This window comes from Pongo pygmaeus, chromosome 4 (assembly GCF_028885625.2).
Source record: "Pongo pygmaeus isolate AG05252 chromosome 4, NHGRI_mPonPyg2-v2.0_pri, whole genome shotgun sequence".
NCBI lineage: Eukaryota > Metazoa > Chordata > Mammalia > Primates > Hominidae > Pongo > Pongo pygmaeus.
In genome coordinates, this window is record NC_072377.2 from 75788708 (window position 1) to 75804787 (window position 16080).

At 44.0% G+C, this 16080-nt stretch overlaps 1 protein-coding gene across 1 annotated transcript in view; it reads left to right on the top strand.

The window, feature by feature from the left end:
- The window catches only part of MAP1B (microtubule associated protein 1B), a 104022-nt gene that overhangs the window by 62916 nt on the left and 25026 nt on the right, over positions 1-16080 (top strand). The window contains exon 3 of the mRNA XM_054489901.2: positions 15269-15351. Coding sequence (XP_054345876.2) covers positions 15269-15351 — 83 coding nt within the window. The remainder of the gene's footprint in view (positions 1-15268; positions 15352-16080) is intronic.

Below are 16080 nucleotides of genomic sequence, written 5' to 3' on the forward strand. Positions count from 1 at the left end.
CAAGTGTATATAAATACATAAAAAATACCCAATGGAGAATGCAAGACGGGAATGTAGAAAGTGATTTTATGCATGCTGCCTTTCTTATGAGAACTTGTTACTTCTCATGGAAATTAAAATCTGGGGATTTGCTCAAGGGCAATTTTCCCCAAAGTCCCCAGATTATTTCCCTCCCTGCTTGAACTCATTTTAAACTAAAATTTCAGTCTTTTAAAAAGAAGATAGAAGAGGACAGAATTTATTTGACTACCTTGTTTGACTTGCTCTTTGTCATGGGTTTCAGACCTGTTTCTCAGGAGAGCTACGTCTGTTGGTTCAGAGTACATTTATCAATGCCTTGAAAATGCCCATTGGCCAGATTTGGTTGAATTGCCTCAGAAACAAATCTCTGTTTGTTAAGTAAACTATTAATTAAATATATGGCCCAGAACTTAATTCCTTTGGTTTGCTACGTCACATTTTCCTAAATAAGCAGATGTATTCTTTCAATTATGATCTCCCAGAGGTCAATGGTATTCATCTTAAAATAAATAAAAAAATATGTTGTTAAGGTAAGAAATCAACCTTCAGCAAAAAATATGGTTTGGGGACATGCTGTGGCACCCCATTAATAGTGACCTTGTGAAGACCTTGTAGTTGAATATAAAATCAAAATGAAATCTAATGATGCCTAATTTTAATTCCTTAAGAGATCTTAAGGGGTGGCAGAATGACCACAGGTAAAATCCAATGTGCGTGTGAGAAAACCAAACACACAAACAACTCCTGATGCTTTGGGGCAGTTTTTGGCCCTAATCGCTTGAAAAGAGCTAGGCAGTGTCTTCTTTTTAATTATTTATGCATGGCAGTGGGTTTTCTGCTAATGATGGCCCAGGTGTATATTTTTCAGATCCTGAAGGTAGATCACCTGATTTGCCTACTTCTAAAGACAAAGTAAGCAAATCACACTTTGATTGCTTACTTTGCTTGTTAAATCCCTCTGAGTGGGATTTAACAAAATAGTGTGGATTGAATCACACACACATTTCAATCCACACTATTATGTTAAATCCCACTCAGAAGTGGAGTGAGTGTTTGTGTGTAACTATGGGTATCTATATTTTTAGTTGTCCTGTTTTGCAAAAGATTGTCATCACCTAAATCCCTATAGGTGGAAGGCTCGGATCTAGGCTTTGTGAGATTTACATAGAAATTGCCACCTTCACAGGAAGTTCAATGAGAGGTACATGAAAGTATGTGAAAGCATTTTGTTAACTAGAGTCTTATAAGTTGGTTGGAGGCAATAGCTCATATAAATACTATGTACATCCTCTAATTGAGCTATATAGTATAGAGACTGTTAACTGCTATACCAGAATTTGGGGATAAGAGACAATTGTGGGAATTGAAGTGGACAGAGAGATACTCCCTGAGGAAATAAAAATATGAGCTGGACATGTAAGAAATGGATTAGATTTAAGTAGGTATGATGCCTTATTTTATGGCACAGTAAATTCTATCACCAAACAACACTCTTTATTTAAAACAACCTTCAAGCAAAATATCCCACTAGGGCAAAAAATGAATGCAGTGACCAACTGGCATGAATATCTGATTTACTGAAAATTTAGATTCCTGTTAGTGGAAATTAAATGAACACATCAGCATTGTAAATTACCGGTTTATTTCATGTAAGCTTTAGTATATGGCTCTTTTTGTTGAATGCTATTAGGTGAAATGGAAAACTCAATGGCTAATTTAAAAGCCAAGGGCCTGCATCCTATCCGTCAAAGTATGATTCTCCATAGGCCTGAGTCAGCAGCAAGCTGGGTTTCACATCTCTTTATCTGCTCTAAAAACAATGGTATGAAGGGAAGCTTTTACAAGAAGGTCAACTCTCTGTATGATGTTTCCAAGAGAGTACTCAATAGTTCGTGCAAGTATTTACCCTTTACTAAATATTTTATTTAGCCTTTTAATAAATCTTTTACTGCTGAAATACAGGGTTTGGATTTGGTTGAAGGAGAAGTGGTGAAAGGTTTAGTTGGAGAAAGTTATCCTATTAAATTTCTCCTGCTTTTGCCCACCGAAAGGAGCTGGGACTATCCCATACACAGTGGCTCAGTATCCCCTGTGGCAGAGCCTCTGAAGAGGTGGTCAGAACAGTTAACCTGCCAAGACCTTGTTGCATGGTGCTCTTTAATGTTTAATATAGCCAGACGCGGTTGTTCACGCCTGTAATCCCAGCACTCTGGGAGGCTGAGGTGGGTGGATCACCTGAGGTCAGGAGTTCGAGACCAGTGAAAGCCTGTTTCTACTAAAAATACAAAAAATGATCCAGGTGTGGTGGCAGGTGCCTGTAATCCCAGCTAGTTGGGAGGCTGAGGCAGGAAAGTAGCTTGAACCCAGGAGGCGGAGGTTGCAGTAAGCCGAGATCGCGCTACTGTACTCCAGCCTGGGCAACAAGAGCAAAACTCCATCTCAAAAATAAAATAAAATAATGTTTAATATATAGGGCTAAAATATCTACTCAAAGCTTTATGTTCATGTAGCTTATCAAAGTCTTCAAAAGTGACACCCTTCTCTTGCTGCTGCATGTCAGGACAACATAAAGAGAGTAGGAAAGGGTAAAGTGAAAGGGGGAAAAGACTGAAGTCTTCCCTGCTCAGAATAAGGAAAAAGGGTAAAGAGGAAAACATGAGCAAATATGATGGCTTTTCGGGGGCCATTTTTGAGATTAACATAGCAAAGGATAGTGCCTGAAGATGCAGTCGAGGTCTTGAAAGACCATCTGTGGGCCAAGAGTTTAAAGAAAAGGCATTTAACAGTGTAAGAAGGACAGCTGCAGTGGCTCACACTTGTAATCCCAGCACTTTGGGAGGCTGAGGTGGGAGGATCACTTGAGCCCAAGAGTTTGAGACCAGCCTGGGCAATGTAGTGAGAACCCATCTCTACAAAAAACAGAAGAAATTAGCTGGGTGTGGTGGCACACACCTGTAGTGTTAGCTACTTGGGGATGCTGAGTTGGGAGGATTGCTTGAGCCCAGGAGGTCAAGGCTGCAGGTGGCCATGTTCATGCCACTGAACTCCAGCCTGGGTGATAGAGTGAGACCCTCCCTCAAAAAAAATTTTTTTTTTAAGTGGAAGAAACGTGTTTGGGATTCAGTCAAACCCAAATGGGAGAAGTTGAGAACTAGGCTTTAAATGAGACATCATTTTGGTTTCCCAGACAGGGCCTGTAACTAAGGATAAAGAACAGGAAAGTAGAATCAGGACTGTGCCCCTGGTGTGCCGAGAATCACCCTTCAGGTCTGGAAGAGGGAAGAACCAAGGTCACTGGGAACCGGGTGTGCTGTTCTGGGCAGCTAGGCATCCAGCCATGACTGAACAACACAGGCACCGTGGAAAGAGGAAATGCGTAGGTGCTGATTCTGTCGTCACTTACGAATGAGCCATCTCCACCTCACCCTTTGAAATGATGCAGTGGAGGAATAAACACAATTCATACAAACAACAAAAATCACAGGTCACTTGGGTTGGGCTGAGGCTTTATGTCAAATCCTGTAATGATATGACCAGATTTATTCATCCTGGCTGGGGTGCAGGACCTGAGTGTCCACCTGTACATTACTTATTACAGATAGTGGCAGCTGAGGCACCACTTCAGCCAGGACCAGAGCTCAGGTCTTGAACCTCATCCTTTTTGGTCAGGATGTTGACCTTAAGAAGTCCCTTCCTGGCCGGTCACCAAGCTGGTTGCCGTGGCCCAGCCTGATGCTGCCACTACTAATGGTATTGTCCGCCTCACAGTTTTACTGGGGAAAAATCAACTCGTATTATTTCTCCCTGGCCTAGAGCTAACAACTTTCTGAGGGATGGAAATCAGTAGATTCTAGGTTTAATATGTGTTATGTCAGCCATTTGCATTTTTTCTTTTTTTTTGGTTTTCTTTCAATAGTCAAAAAAGACTAATTTGATTTTTGTTTTTAAAAGGCAGCTGGCTTTGAGACCGAATAATAGTTTGATGATTTGGTTTGATAATAACAGATGAAGGTGAAAGGTCAACCATTTCCCTGGATTTGATCAATGGCAGTAGTTTGATGGCAAATTAAATGTCAGATAAACCTTGTCAGATAAACCTGTCAAGTGACTCCAAGAATCAATATTTACTGGGAAAAGTTGTTTGAGCCTTTAATGATTACATTTGCTCCCAAGGGAAATAATGCTAGCAGTATGTTCAGGTATTAGGATAGTAATACATAAAAATCATGTGAGGATGATTTTAAAGGAGGTCACTTATTATGTTGTTATTGATCAATAAGGTATTCATCATCTGTGTTTCTGGCCAAGCCTAGCGCCAAGCATGAGAGCCACATTTCTGCCTCTTATTGGACAGAGCCATCTGGAGATCCTATAGGGACCTCAAACTCAGCATGCCCCCAAGCAAACTCTCTGTCATCTGTCTTCCTGCTTCCCTTTAGAATAGCTTATTAGTTGAAAGCCTGGACTTTGGATACTGAACACCCGGTCTCCATCCCAGTTCCACTACTAACTAATGCAGACCGTTGGCTGTTGCTCCACTGCCCTGTGCCACCTTTTCCTCCTGTGTGAAATGGGGATAGTGGCTTCCTCATAGCATTAATGTGCACATTACATCAGATCACAGACATAAAGAGCCTAGGTCAGGTCTTGACCCAGGGCAGGTCTTGAATATACCTTAGCCATTTTTCTTATTCAGTCCTTTACGAAATATTGATTGCACATCTGCTGTGTATCAGACCCTCCTTATGACTTACGATTCCTGATTTAGAAACTGTCAAAACACTGTCTCCTCTTTATACCATATCTCTTCAGGATAGGGGTAGCATCTCATTCATGTTTTAATCTCAGTGCTCAGTTTATGAATGTAGCACTAATTTGCCTGAATTAACCTCTAGAAAACTGTGTCTTCTATAAGTAATTCACATTGTTTTAACAAATAGGAAATAAAAAAGCAGGAGAAGACCATTAAGATTTTTTTAAAAAGGTGTCTGAAACCTACTCTAGTCTCAAGAAAGTCAGGTCTAATTGATGAACCATGTGAAAGTGGCTTTTTTTGTGGTAAAAATAGCTGATATAGGTAATCTTTTGGTTTTACCTAATACTGCACAGGGCACCTGGCACACCACAGGGTTTCTTCAAAACAAAAATAATTCCCAGAGCCATATCTCAAATGCTGGGATTATTCTATAACATTCTGAGGATAATGTATCTCAGATCTTATTCTCAAAGATTAAGAATCTGGACCTCATAAACACTTAAAACAATCTGAGAAGCAGTGAGGGACAGTGAAAAGAGAGTGGGGATCACGAGTTCTGTGGACTGGATTTAAAACCTAGTTCCAGCTGGGCGTGGTGGCTCAAGCTGTAATCCCATCATTTTGGGAGTCCAAGGCGGGAGGATTGCTTGAACCCAGTAGTTCAAGACCAGCCTGGGCAACATGACAAAACCCCATCTCTACAAAAAGCACAAAAAATTTGCCAACCATGGCGGCCTGTGCCTGTGGTCCCAGCTATTCAGGAGGCTGAGGTGAAAGAATCGCTTCAGCCCAGGAGATTAAGGCTGCAGTGAGCCATGTTTGTACCACTGCTCTCCAGCCTGGGTGACAGAGAGAGAAACCTTGTCTCAAAATAAATAAACAAATAAACAGATAAATCCTATTTCAGTAGCTTATTTTGTCTCTCTGATGCTGGACAAGACAGCTAACTCTTATTGAGGAACCTGTCCCAATAGCTTCTATTTGTCCATCTATAAAATAGGAAGAATGATAAACATTGACCTTTGTGATATGCAAATGAGGTAATATGAAAAAAAAAAATTGTGTAAACCATAAAGTCCATCACAAATGAAAGGTAGTGTTAGTATTTTAGTACCCACTCTCCAATAGAACTGACCACAATATGCATAGGAAATGCCTATGATAGGCCACTCCTCGTCTTTGAGATTCAGTTTTCTCTTCTGTAAAACAAGAGGAAGAGAGAGGGGACAAAATTGTCGCCAGGACTCCTTCAGGTCCTCCCATTCTGTGAGGTGAGGAAATTCTGATTTCTTACACTGTAAGAGTGACAAATCCTTCTGCTAGGCTTGCAGGGGGCACATTTCCTTCTTGGCTGCTGGACTCCTCACATTTTACATGCAGAGGAGACTCCTTTCTTGTGCATGTGGGGCATATGTATTTTCCTTTGCCTGCAGCAGGTTTTGCTTAGAGAACAGGGCACTCACAGATCCCACCTTGTCTCAGCCTGGAGGAAACCAAATCAGAGACTTGGAACCCTGTCATTAGAGCTTAAGTAAGTGGACACAGAAGAAAGTGCTTTGGAAATGGTGAAGCCAACACCAACACGAGTAGGCATTGAACTTTGCTTCCTTCCTTCCTTCCTTCCTTCCTTTCTTCCTTCCTCCCTCCCTTCCTTCCTTCCTTCCTTCCCTCCCTCCCTCCCTCTCTCCCTCCTTCCCCCTTTCCCCCTTCCCCATTCCCCTCTTTCCCCCTTCCCTTCTTCCCTCCCTCCCTCCTTCCCTCCCTCCTTCCTTCCTTCTTTCCCTCCCTCCCTCCCTCCCTTCCTTCCTTCACCCCCCTTCCCTCCTTCCTTCCTTCTATCTTTCCTCCCTTTCCTTCTTTTGACAGGATTTCACTGTTACCCTGACTGGAGTGCAGTGGTGTGATCTCGGCTCACTACAGCCTCAACCTCCTGGGCTCAAGTGATCCTCCCACCTCAGCCTCCCGAGTAGCTGAGATCACAGGCGTGCACCACCATGCCTGGCTAATATTTGTATTTTTTATAGAGCTGGGGTTTCATCATATTGCCCAGGCTGGTCACTGTATTTAAAGAGACCTGGAGTTGGCTCCCCTGACAGGTTACTACATGGCCCTTCACTCCATGTGCCTTTTTTATTTTTATTTTTAATCTGTAGCTTCTGTACTTTGTTGAAGATGTGACCCTTGGGCTATCTTATCAACCACAGCTGGTGCCAGGATTGGGCTTTGCTGGTTCTACTTAGGTGCCCTCCAGGGAGCCCAAGTTTCAACACCATCTATGTTATTTATTTCTACTTCTTTCAGCCAGAGGATAAAACAGAGAAAAAGGGACCAAACTTCTTCCTTCCATTGTCTTTCACCTTAACCCTTGATATCCTTGATACTCATCCCTTTGCCTTGAGAATTTTTAAAAGGGAGAAGAAAAAAAGGAAGAGGAGAACCTAAGAGAATGGGACTGGGTAGGAGAGACACACCGAAGAGAGGATTTAGAAAGCGGGTCAAATGAGAATCCTGCACATGGAAAACCAAACCAAAACCACTGACAACAAAAAGAAAACTAACAACCACAAGGTCCAGGAAGTATAGAGAAAATTAGGTATAGACTCAAATTAGGTAATAACTAAATTCCTTGTAACACAAAAGATATCCAAGGTAAAAAAATGTTGTCTAACTCACAAGCAATGATCAATTTATTTAAACTAAAGAAAATTATTTACAAAGTCTCCTGAACTTGAGTTTTTTTATTCTCTTAAAAAAACAAGTGTTCAAAATTTGGAGAGCCATAGATTCAGGAACATTATCAGAAATGAAACAGATACATTAACAAAAATTTATTTCCCACAGAAAAGAAATGTCATTTCTAGGAATATTGGGGGAAGGTGGGAAAGAACTTGGCTGATGGTTCAGCAGAAACCAAGAAGGAATTGCCCTCAGGGCATGTGTGGGAGGCCATAGTGCCCTGCTGGGTCCACACACGTGTGTGCACGCACACACTCACACACACTCAGGCAATTCAGCAGGCGTTGGCTGACCAGCAGCCAACTCTGGCTGCACACTTACCTCTTACAAAGGAGAATCTTGGCATCGCAGCTTGAAAATCTTTATTTTGGATGGGAGTGGATCAGGAAAAGGAGAAAGGAATAGTGTCACAGCACCGACCTTGGCCTTGAGTGGCCTCATGGAGCGTGACAAGGGTCCCCAGGCCTGTTCTTCCACACTGTCAAGTCAGTAAACCTCAGCTCTTTCGTCCATGAAGAGAGGATAATATTTGCCCCACTACTTCATAAAAATGCTGTGAGACTAAACAAAGAACTACCTGAAGGACAAAATGCTTTGGCAACTCTAAGGCACTCTACACATGCAAGATTTTATTGCTGTGTTCTGGTGATGGACTCTCTGGTGATCAAAGGATTAGATTTTGTCACTACCCATTTCTATGTATTAGCCTTGTATTCAGTCATTTTTGTACCCAGGAGAGATGGCACCTGGCACATAGAAGGTGCTCCAATGTGTGCATGACCTTAAAACCAGCATGCACATTGAATTATGCTTTTGCCACCTTTTTGCTCATGTTCCCTGCTGCCTCTGAGACACCCAGCCTAGAAAAAGTTCTTTTCCAAGCCTCAGGCTGAGATGTGCAAGAGTGGATGAATGCGAAAAGATGAATGAGTTGATTGGGGGAGTTAATTTGATGCGGAGGACCCCTGAGAAATCCAGCTCCCTCCAGGGCTAGGAGTTTTACTTCCCTGGAGACAGATTCTGTGTAATTTCCTGGTAACAGGTGGCCTTCTGTCTTCTGTGCTGATGCTGTTGGTCTTTGGGGAGCCGTAGAATTAGAACCAAGTCTCCTAGCACCTTTGTTTTCTAACAGCACCTCTGTGGCAGGGGTGAGGGTTTTGTGTCTCACCCTGCTTTGGGATCATGTCCTCCCTCAGGGCTGAGGTAGGTTTTTGCTCCAGGGGAGCCGAGGAAGTCTTCTGTTAGGCTGGGTTGCCTCGATCCTTCTCCTGGACCCTCTCTGGAGCTCTAAGCTGGGGCACCAGGGATGGAGAGCTGCTCATTGTAGCTTCTCAGAGCATGGTTACTGGGTAACCTATGTTCACCTCTTTCTCTTCCTGTCTGTTTTTCTTGCTTAGAAATGATGTGATGGGATAGAGGGGCACAGGGAGAACCACCTGGGGGCTGCTTGTGAGGCTTCCTTATTTGCTGGTACCTTTCCTCCCTCTGAAAAGGAAGTTTTGGGGATACCTTCCTGCCAGGCCTCTGGGCCCCAACGTTAGTTGCCAGGGATAGAGAGGACTTCTGTGAGGGGTTCTGGAAGAAAAGGTTCACTACAAAACTCTGCTGCTTCAGGCGTCTCCCCTCCTGCCTCACCAGCTCCCATTCTCTTCAAATCAACCACACATTTGCTTTACCTGCCATGTGGGTTTCTGCAGAAAGGAGGCCTGGAGCTGGAAATGATTTCACACCAAAAGCTGCTATTACAAGCTGCTGGGAGACCTGTTGGTTAGTTATTAATTCTTAGTTCCTGTACCAAGCACCTTTCATTTCTTGCTCTTAGCCATTTAGCTAAATTTTATTCTCAGGAGTGTTTTTTGCACAAAGGATTAGAGGTTAGAGGTTTCCTCTCAAAATAATTCACTTTGGTAGAGGTTGAGTTGAATAACTCTGACGCTATGATTTTCTCTTCCTTCCCTTCCTCCCTCCCTTTTTTCCTTCCTTCTCTCCTTCCTTCCTCCCTCCCTCCTTCTCTTCTTCCTTCTAATGAAAACAGACTTCATTTTTTATTTTTTGAGGCGGAGTCTCACTCTATTGCCCAGGCTGGAGTGCAATGGCATGATATCAGCTCACTGCAACCTCTGCCTCCTGTGTTCAAGTGATCCTCGTGCCTCAGCCTCCCAAGTAGCTGGGATTACAGGCATGCACCACCACGCCTGGCTAATTTTTGTGTTTTTAGTAGAGACAGGGTTTCACCATGTTGGCGAGGCTGGTCTCAAACTCCTGACCTCAAGTGATCCAGCTGCCTCGGCCTCCCAAAGTCCTGGGATTACAGGCATGAGCCACCATGCCCGGCCTGAAAAACAGACTTTAAAATCAAGACATTTAGTGCTTGTAGTCTTTCTTGATCGACCAAACTTTACTTTTAGCTAAATCAACCCAGTCCTTTTTTATCTCACACGTTTTTCTCTCTAACTCCAGAATCTTCACATTGTAAGTTATTCCAGTGTTGAATCTGGGCAGGGGGCTGGAAGTAGATGGTAGGTGAAGAGAGAGCGGCAGTGGGAGCTGACAGAGCAGGGAGGCAGAGATGGGGGCAGGACGGCTTTTCTCCTGGCTAACACCCCTGCCCATGCCCTGCCCCTCAGTCCTGGTTACCAATAGTTCAGGACCCTCCTCATCATCTCCCTTTCACACTGAGTAGAAATCAGAGGCTTTCTTTATTCTTCAACTACCATTTCTATTTCCTTCTTCCAAAACCAGGGTGAAGCCTCTGAGGTGTGTGTGTGTGTGTGTGTGTGTATGTAGATGAATCCTAAACCCTGTGGAGAAGAGATCCCGCAAGCATCCTAGAAATTTACATACATAGAAAATAACATTTTGCTTTAAGACATTTCAGAATCAACTGAATATAGTAAAACATAAGCTACTAAAAAAGCCAAACCTTATAAGACACATAGGTTCAATTAATCTGTCACATTTTCAAAAAGGAATAAAATCCCAACAACAACCAAAAAATGCAGGCTTCCTTTTGACTTCCAAACCCAGCTTTGGGAGAGCACAAACAAAAGTCTCATTGTCTACAAGGCCCCTGCTGCTTCGAGGGTCCTCAGACTGTCCTCTTTTGATTCTGAGGTGGCGCGGACCCCTTTTGTCACACACAATCTTCTCCACTGCCCCGCCCCCCCACCCAGGTCGAGGCTTCACAATCATGCTGAGTTTTGTGGGGAAACCCTCAAAGACTTTTTCTTATGAAGCTATAAGTGACACAATCATTCCAGGTCGAGCCCCCGCTTTCGCTGCCCTCAGACCGATGCCGGGAAAGTTAACTATTCATGGGGCTGCCTAAGGGTTTCCCTGTGAGGTGTCGAATGGAGAATGCGGACTACAATGGTGGAGAGAGAGGCTGGAACCCGGCTGCCTTTCTTTCCTGGGAACTTCTTTTCTGAAGCAACTGAATGAGACCTTTACAAGCCAGGGTGGTGGCCTCCCTTCAGAATGCCTGGCCGGTTTCCCAGTGTGAAACATTCCCCAAATATGCAACTTTGTGAGCATCCCAGCCGCCTGCGCTGAGAACCCGCCTGCCTGCCGCAGGAAAGCTGGCACCCACGGGGATGCCAGGGGTGGGGGCGCGTCAGGGCCCCTCTGCCAGGCTTGGCCAGATGCTGGGGCGGCCCGGCCCCAGGTTACGTCGTCCCCGGAAAGAATCTGGCCAACAGTCTGGCCGTGACAAGAGCTAGAAGCTTCTCTCTCTCTCTCTCTTTAAATCCCCTCCTTCATTCAAATCCGATCCTATAAAAAGGCTTTTGTTGAAGGAGCAGCCATGGCATCTTGGTGCACGTCTGTGCCATTCCTCTCAATATTTCCAAAGATGGACAAAAGAGAACATCGTTAGTTGAATTCCTGGGCAAACTGGTCTGAAGATTGACTTGGAAAGAGTGGAGGTAAATGGCAACTGTCACGTGGCATTTGTTTTGTTTGCAAGCGATGAAGCCAGAGGAAAGGAACTGCTGGTGGATGGTAAGAAGGCTCCTGCCAGGGGCCAGCTCGGCAGCAGGAGAGCTCACTGTGTGTTTGGGGAAGAGCGTGCTGTGGAGGCAGGTGGACTGTGCAGGCTGCTGTCGCCTGGACGTGGGTGTTGAAGAGTGCGGTTAGCAGGCTCAGGGCGTTGTGTAGGATCACTTCAGAAAGAAAGAGACTCTGATTTCATTACCATCACTTATGGAGGGAGCCACTTGATGTACCTTGCTCAGGTCTACTTGTATGGATTCCTGCAGAATACAGACATGATGACAGTCATACCCGGACACTGCGCTGGCTGATGCTGTCGGTGCCCACCACAAAATTGTGACCAAAGAAATGACTATTCCTTCTCCTTGGTCTTAAGCTTTTGCTTAATTCCATCTCAACCTAGTGCCTTTGAAGCTCTTGAAATCTTTGTTTCAAGAAGACCACTGATGGAAAGACCTAGAAAGAGGATAGTTTCATGTGACTTGCCAATTTCATTTAATCATTTCCTTATTTAATTTGATTTTCTTTTGCTTTAGCTTTAAAGGCACATGGTTGTCAAAACCAAAAACAACCAAAAAGCCAAAAAGCAATGTCCAATAAATTACAGTATTTAGCATTCATAATAAATGAACTTTCTTTCCTGTGGTTTATTCTTCTTAAGCCTCAGTTCTTTGTCTGCTCAAACTGTGGGACTTTGTTCTATTTTGGAGTTTATTTTTAGGCTTTTGGAGTAAGACATCACATATTTTCTCTTAATTTTAACTTCTTTTATGAGGGGTATTCTGCCACCTTTGCCTTTTTTTGGCCAATAATCTCCTAATGTCTTCTGCCTTCCTGCTTTTGTAAGTTCATCTCTGATTTTATTTCTTTGGACCTTTCCCTAACTGTCTTTTGGCATTTGGTGTTTGTGCCTTGTCTGTTTTAACAAATTTTAGTTCCAGTAACCAACCCCATAGGGCAGTGAAGCAGAAGGACTCTAGATCCAGGTGACCTGGGTCCAAATCCTGGCTTGACCACTTACTAGTTGTGTGACTTTGGGCAGGTTAATTCTCTTTGGTAGACTCATTGCTTTCGACAGTAAAGGGGGATAATCATAGTAGCTATGTCACAGAACTCTTCTGAGGATTAAATGAAGCCATGTATGTGAAGTCTTAGAACAGTGCCTGACACCATCATTGTTCTGTTTAGGCTTCTGTCTGTGATGTGGGTTTTGTTGGTAAATGTTAGCTGTTACGGAAAGTAGGATGGTGGGGGAGAATGGGCTTGGTAACAGTGATGGTGGTCGGTGGTGAGTATTTCAACATGTTGCTGTTTCTGTAGTACTTCTGGTCCTTCCTGATATAAAGGAAAAAGAACCAGTGTATCCTGAACTGCTTTATGTTTTTTATTTTCTAATTGCTTTATTGAGATCTAGTTTGCATACCATACAATTTACTCATTTATAGTGTACTAGTGAATATTTTTTGGTATATTATTAATTTTTAAGTCGTGATAAAATATAAAATTTGCCATTTTAACTATTTTTAAATGTACAATTTGGTGTCATTAATTACATTCACAAGGTTGTACAACCATCCCCTCTTTTTTTATTTTATCAATTTTTTGAGACAGAGTCTTGCTCTGTTACCCAAGCTGGGGTGCAATGGCATGTTCTTGGCTCACTGCAGCCTCGACCTTCTGGGCTCAATTGATTCTCCTGCCTCAGCCTCCCATGTAGCTGGGACCATAGATGTGTGCCACCACACCCAGCTATTTTTTTTTTTTTTTTTTAGATGGAGTCTCACACTGTTGTCGGGGCTGGAGTGCAATAGTGCAATCTCGGCTCACTGCAACCTCTGCCTCCTGGGTTCACGCAATTCTCCTCTTGTCTCAGCCTCCCAAGTAGCTGGGATTCCAGGTGCACATCACCACACCTGGCTAATTTTTTGTATTTTTAGTAGAGACGGGGTTTCACTATGTTGGCCAGACTGGTCTCCAACTCCTGACCTTGTGATCTGCCTGCCTTGGCCTCCCCCAGTGCTGGGATTACAGGCATGAGCCACTGCACCTGGCCTTTTTTTTTTTTTTGGAGACACGGGGTCTCACTTTGTTGCCCAGGCTGGTTTTGAACTCCTGGGTTCAAGTAATCCTCCTGCCTCGGCCTCCCAAAGTGCTGGGATTATAGGCATAAGCTACTGCATCCGGCCTTCATCACCTCTATTTTAAAAACATTTTCATCACTCCAAACAGAAACTGTACCCACTAAGCAATAACTCCCCATTCCCCTTCCCTTAGTCCCTGGAACCTTCTAATCTACTCTCTAACTCTATAAAGTTGCCTATTCTAGAGATTTCATATAATTGGAATCACCATATTTATCCTTTTGTGTCTGGCTTATTTCATTTAGCATAATGTTTCCTAGGTTCATCCATGTTTTGGCATTATCAGAACTTCATTCATTTTTATGTTTGAATAATCTTCCATTGTATTGATATACCACATTTTACCCAATCATCCATAGATGGACATTTGGGTTGTCTTACCATTTGGCCGTTGTGAATAATGCTACAATTAACATTGGCATACAAGCATCTGTTCGGGTTCCTGCTTTCAATTCCACCTGGAAGTGGGATTGCTGGGTCATATAGTAATTCTATTTTAGCTTTTTGAAGAACTGGTAAACTATTTTTCTAGAAAACAGTTGCTTTTGGTCATTCTCTCCTCTTGTATTTCACTCCTCTGGTATCTGCCTCCCTCAGATTCTTTTCCATTTCCTCCTGCTGCCTGAGAGTCATTGTACTTCCAAGCAGCAGACATGTTTGTGTCTACCCTCCCAACCATGCGTCTCCTTCCCACATTTCGGAGAGAACACCCACTTCCCTGTCCTTAGCAGCTGCCCAAGCATGTATCACCAACTCTGGCCACACATCCGCCTGATCATTTCATCCCATTGTCCAGGGAGGGGGGTCTTCATAGAAGGTCATGCACAGGTCTCCGTCCACTTTGACTGGAGGGCTGGTTCAGCCACCGAATGACCCTGGGACCTGTGAGCGGGGGGAGTTAGAGATGTGGAGCCACAGCCCTGCAGGGTTTCAGCCCTCCTTAGACAGGCGGTCATCACACCAACGCCTTGCTTTGTTGTTCTCCGTCCACTGTGCATATTTTTAGGGGGCAGTTTGGCCACCCTGTTTCGTGGGAGGGTTGTTCTCCACTTTTCATTTGCTTACGGTGTCTCTAGTTTCCTATGAGCAAGTGAATTAATTAATGAATACTCCAACAGACTGTAAGCCTGCCTCAGACAGCCATTCTGGTTGTTGGGCTAATTGTTAGCTGGGGTTTCTGGATGTCATTCATTTCACAATAAGGCTCCTAATTAATCTCAGTGCAGTTCTCACCAGAAGAAAGGCTGATACGGAGAAACATCCCCAATTACCATGAGAAAGGAAATGTCAAGAGCCCCGTTGAGTTTTCCTGGCACCCACCCTTGTCTCAGATGAAAACCGCCATTACCGCAAGCAGGCTGCCTAGACCGACCCTGAAAACTGGAGAGTGTGAGAGCGGGAGGAGCGCCCGACCACACAAACCCAGCCTGGGGAGGAACCTGCTAGTGGCTGCACCCTCTTTTTTAATAGCACCAATTGTGTTTCCCAAGATGATGTAGAGAATTTCAGTGCTGTGTACCACGTCGGAGGCAGAAATTCCTCTGCTGTCCCAGGAGCAGGCAGGGCAGTTTTTATCTGGAAAAGCTAAAGGTCTCCTCTTTTGTTTGTGTTTTTGTGCCTGCAGGACAAAAGATCCTTCATCACCGAAGTGACATTTTAGAAACAGTGGTCCTGATCAACCCTTCTGATGAAGCAGTCAGCACCGAGGTAAGCATTCAGCTCTGTAGAATCTGGGGCCGGGCCCCACACACTGGATAAGGACCCAGTGGATTAGAAGGTCTGGGCAAATGGGGGCAGGAGAGGGACACAACAGGGAGAAGTTCTGGGTTAAGAGGTCTTTCTTAATCCCCATTAAGTGGCTGGTTCCCTGCATCGGTACCACCGAGACCGCTCCTCCTGATAAGGACAAAGAGGAAGATAATAGCTGGGACTGTAAGATTTTGTCTAGGCAAGGGAGTATGAATTTGGGGTATTTATGCTGGGGGTGGTGGGGAGTGCTGCTGGGATGGAGTCTGATAGGGATGTATTAGGGAAAATAGACGTAAGCCCTCAGGCCGCGACATACAGGGCAAACCTGGAGAAGAATGGCATCTCAAGAATGGCATCTCAATGCAAGCCCCATTCAGAGCTCTCCTGCACACTCCTATCGCTGTGGAAAGGCAGGCTAGCATAGTGGTCAGGAGCATGGGCTGGCGCCAGGTCACCTGGGTTCATAATCCCACATCTGCCTCTTACTAGCTGGGAGCCTCAAGCAAGTTATTTATTGTCTTTGTCTCAGTTTGCACCTCTGTAAAATGGGGGTCATAATAGTTTCTACATTTAATGTTCATATTTAATGTTGTGCTTAGAAGTACCAAGTGCTTAGAACAGAGCATGGCACATAATGACTGAAATGTAAATATTAGCTGTGATCGTTATTATTACCACCATATGAAA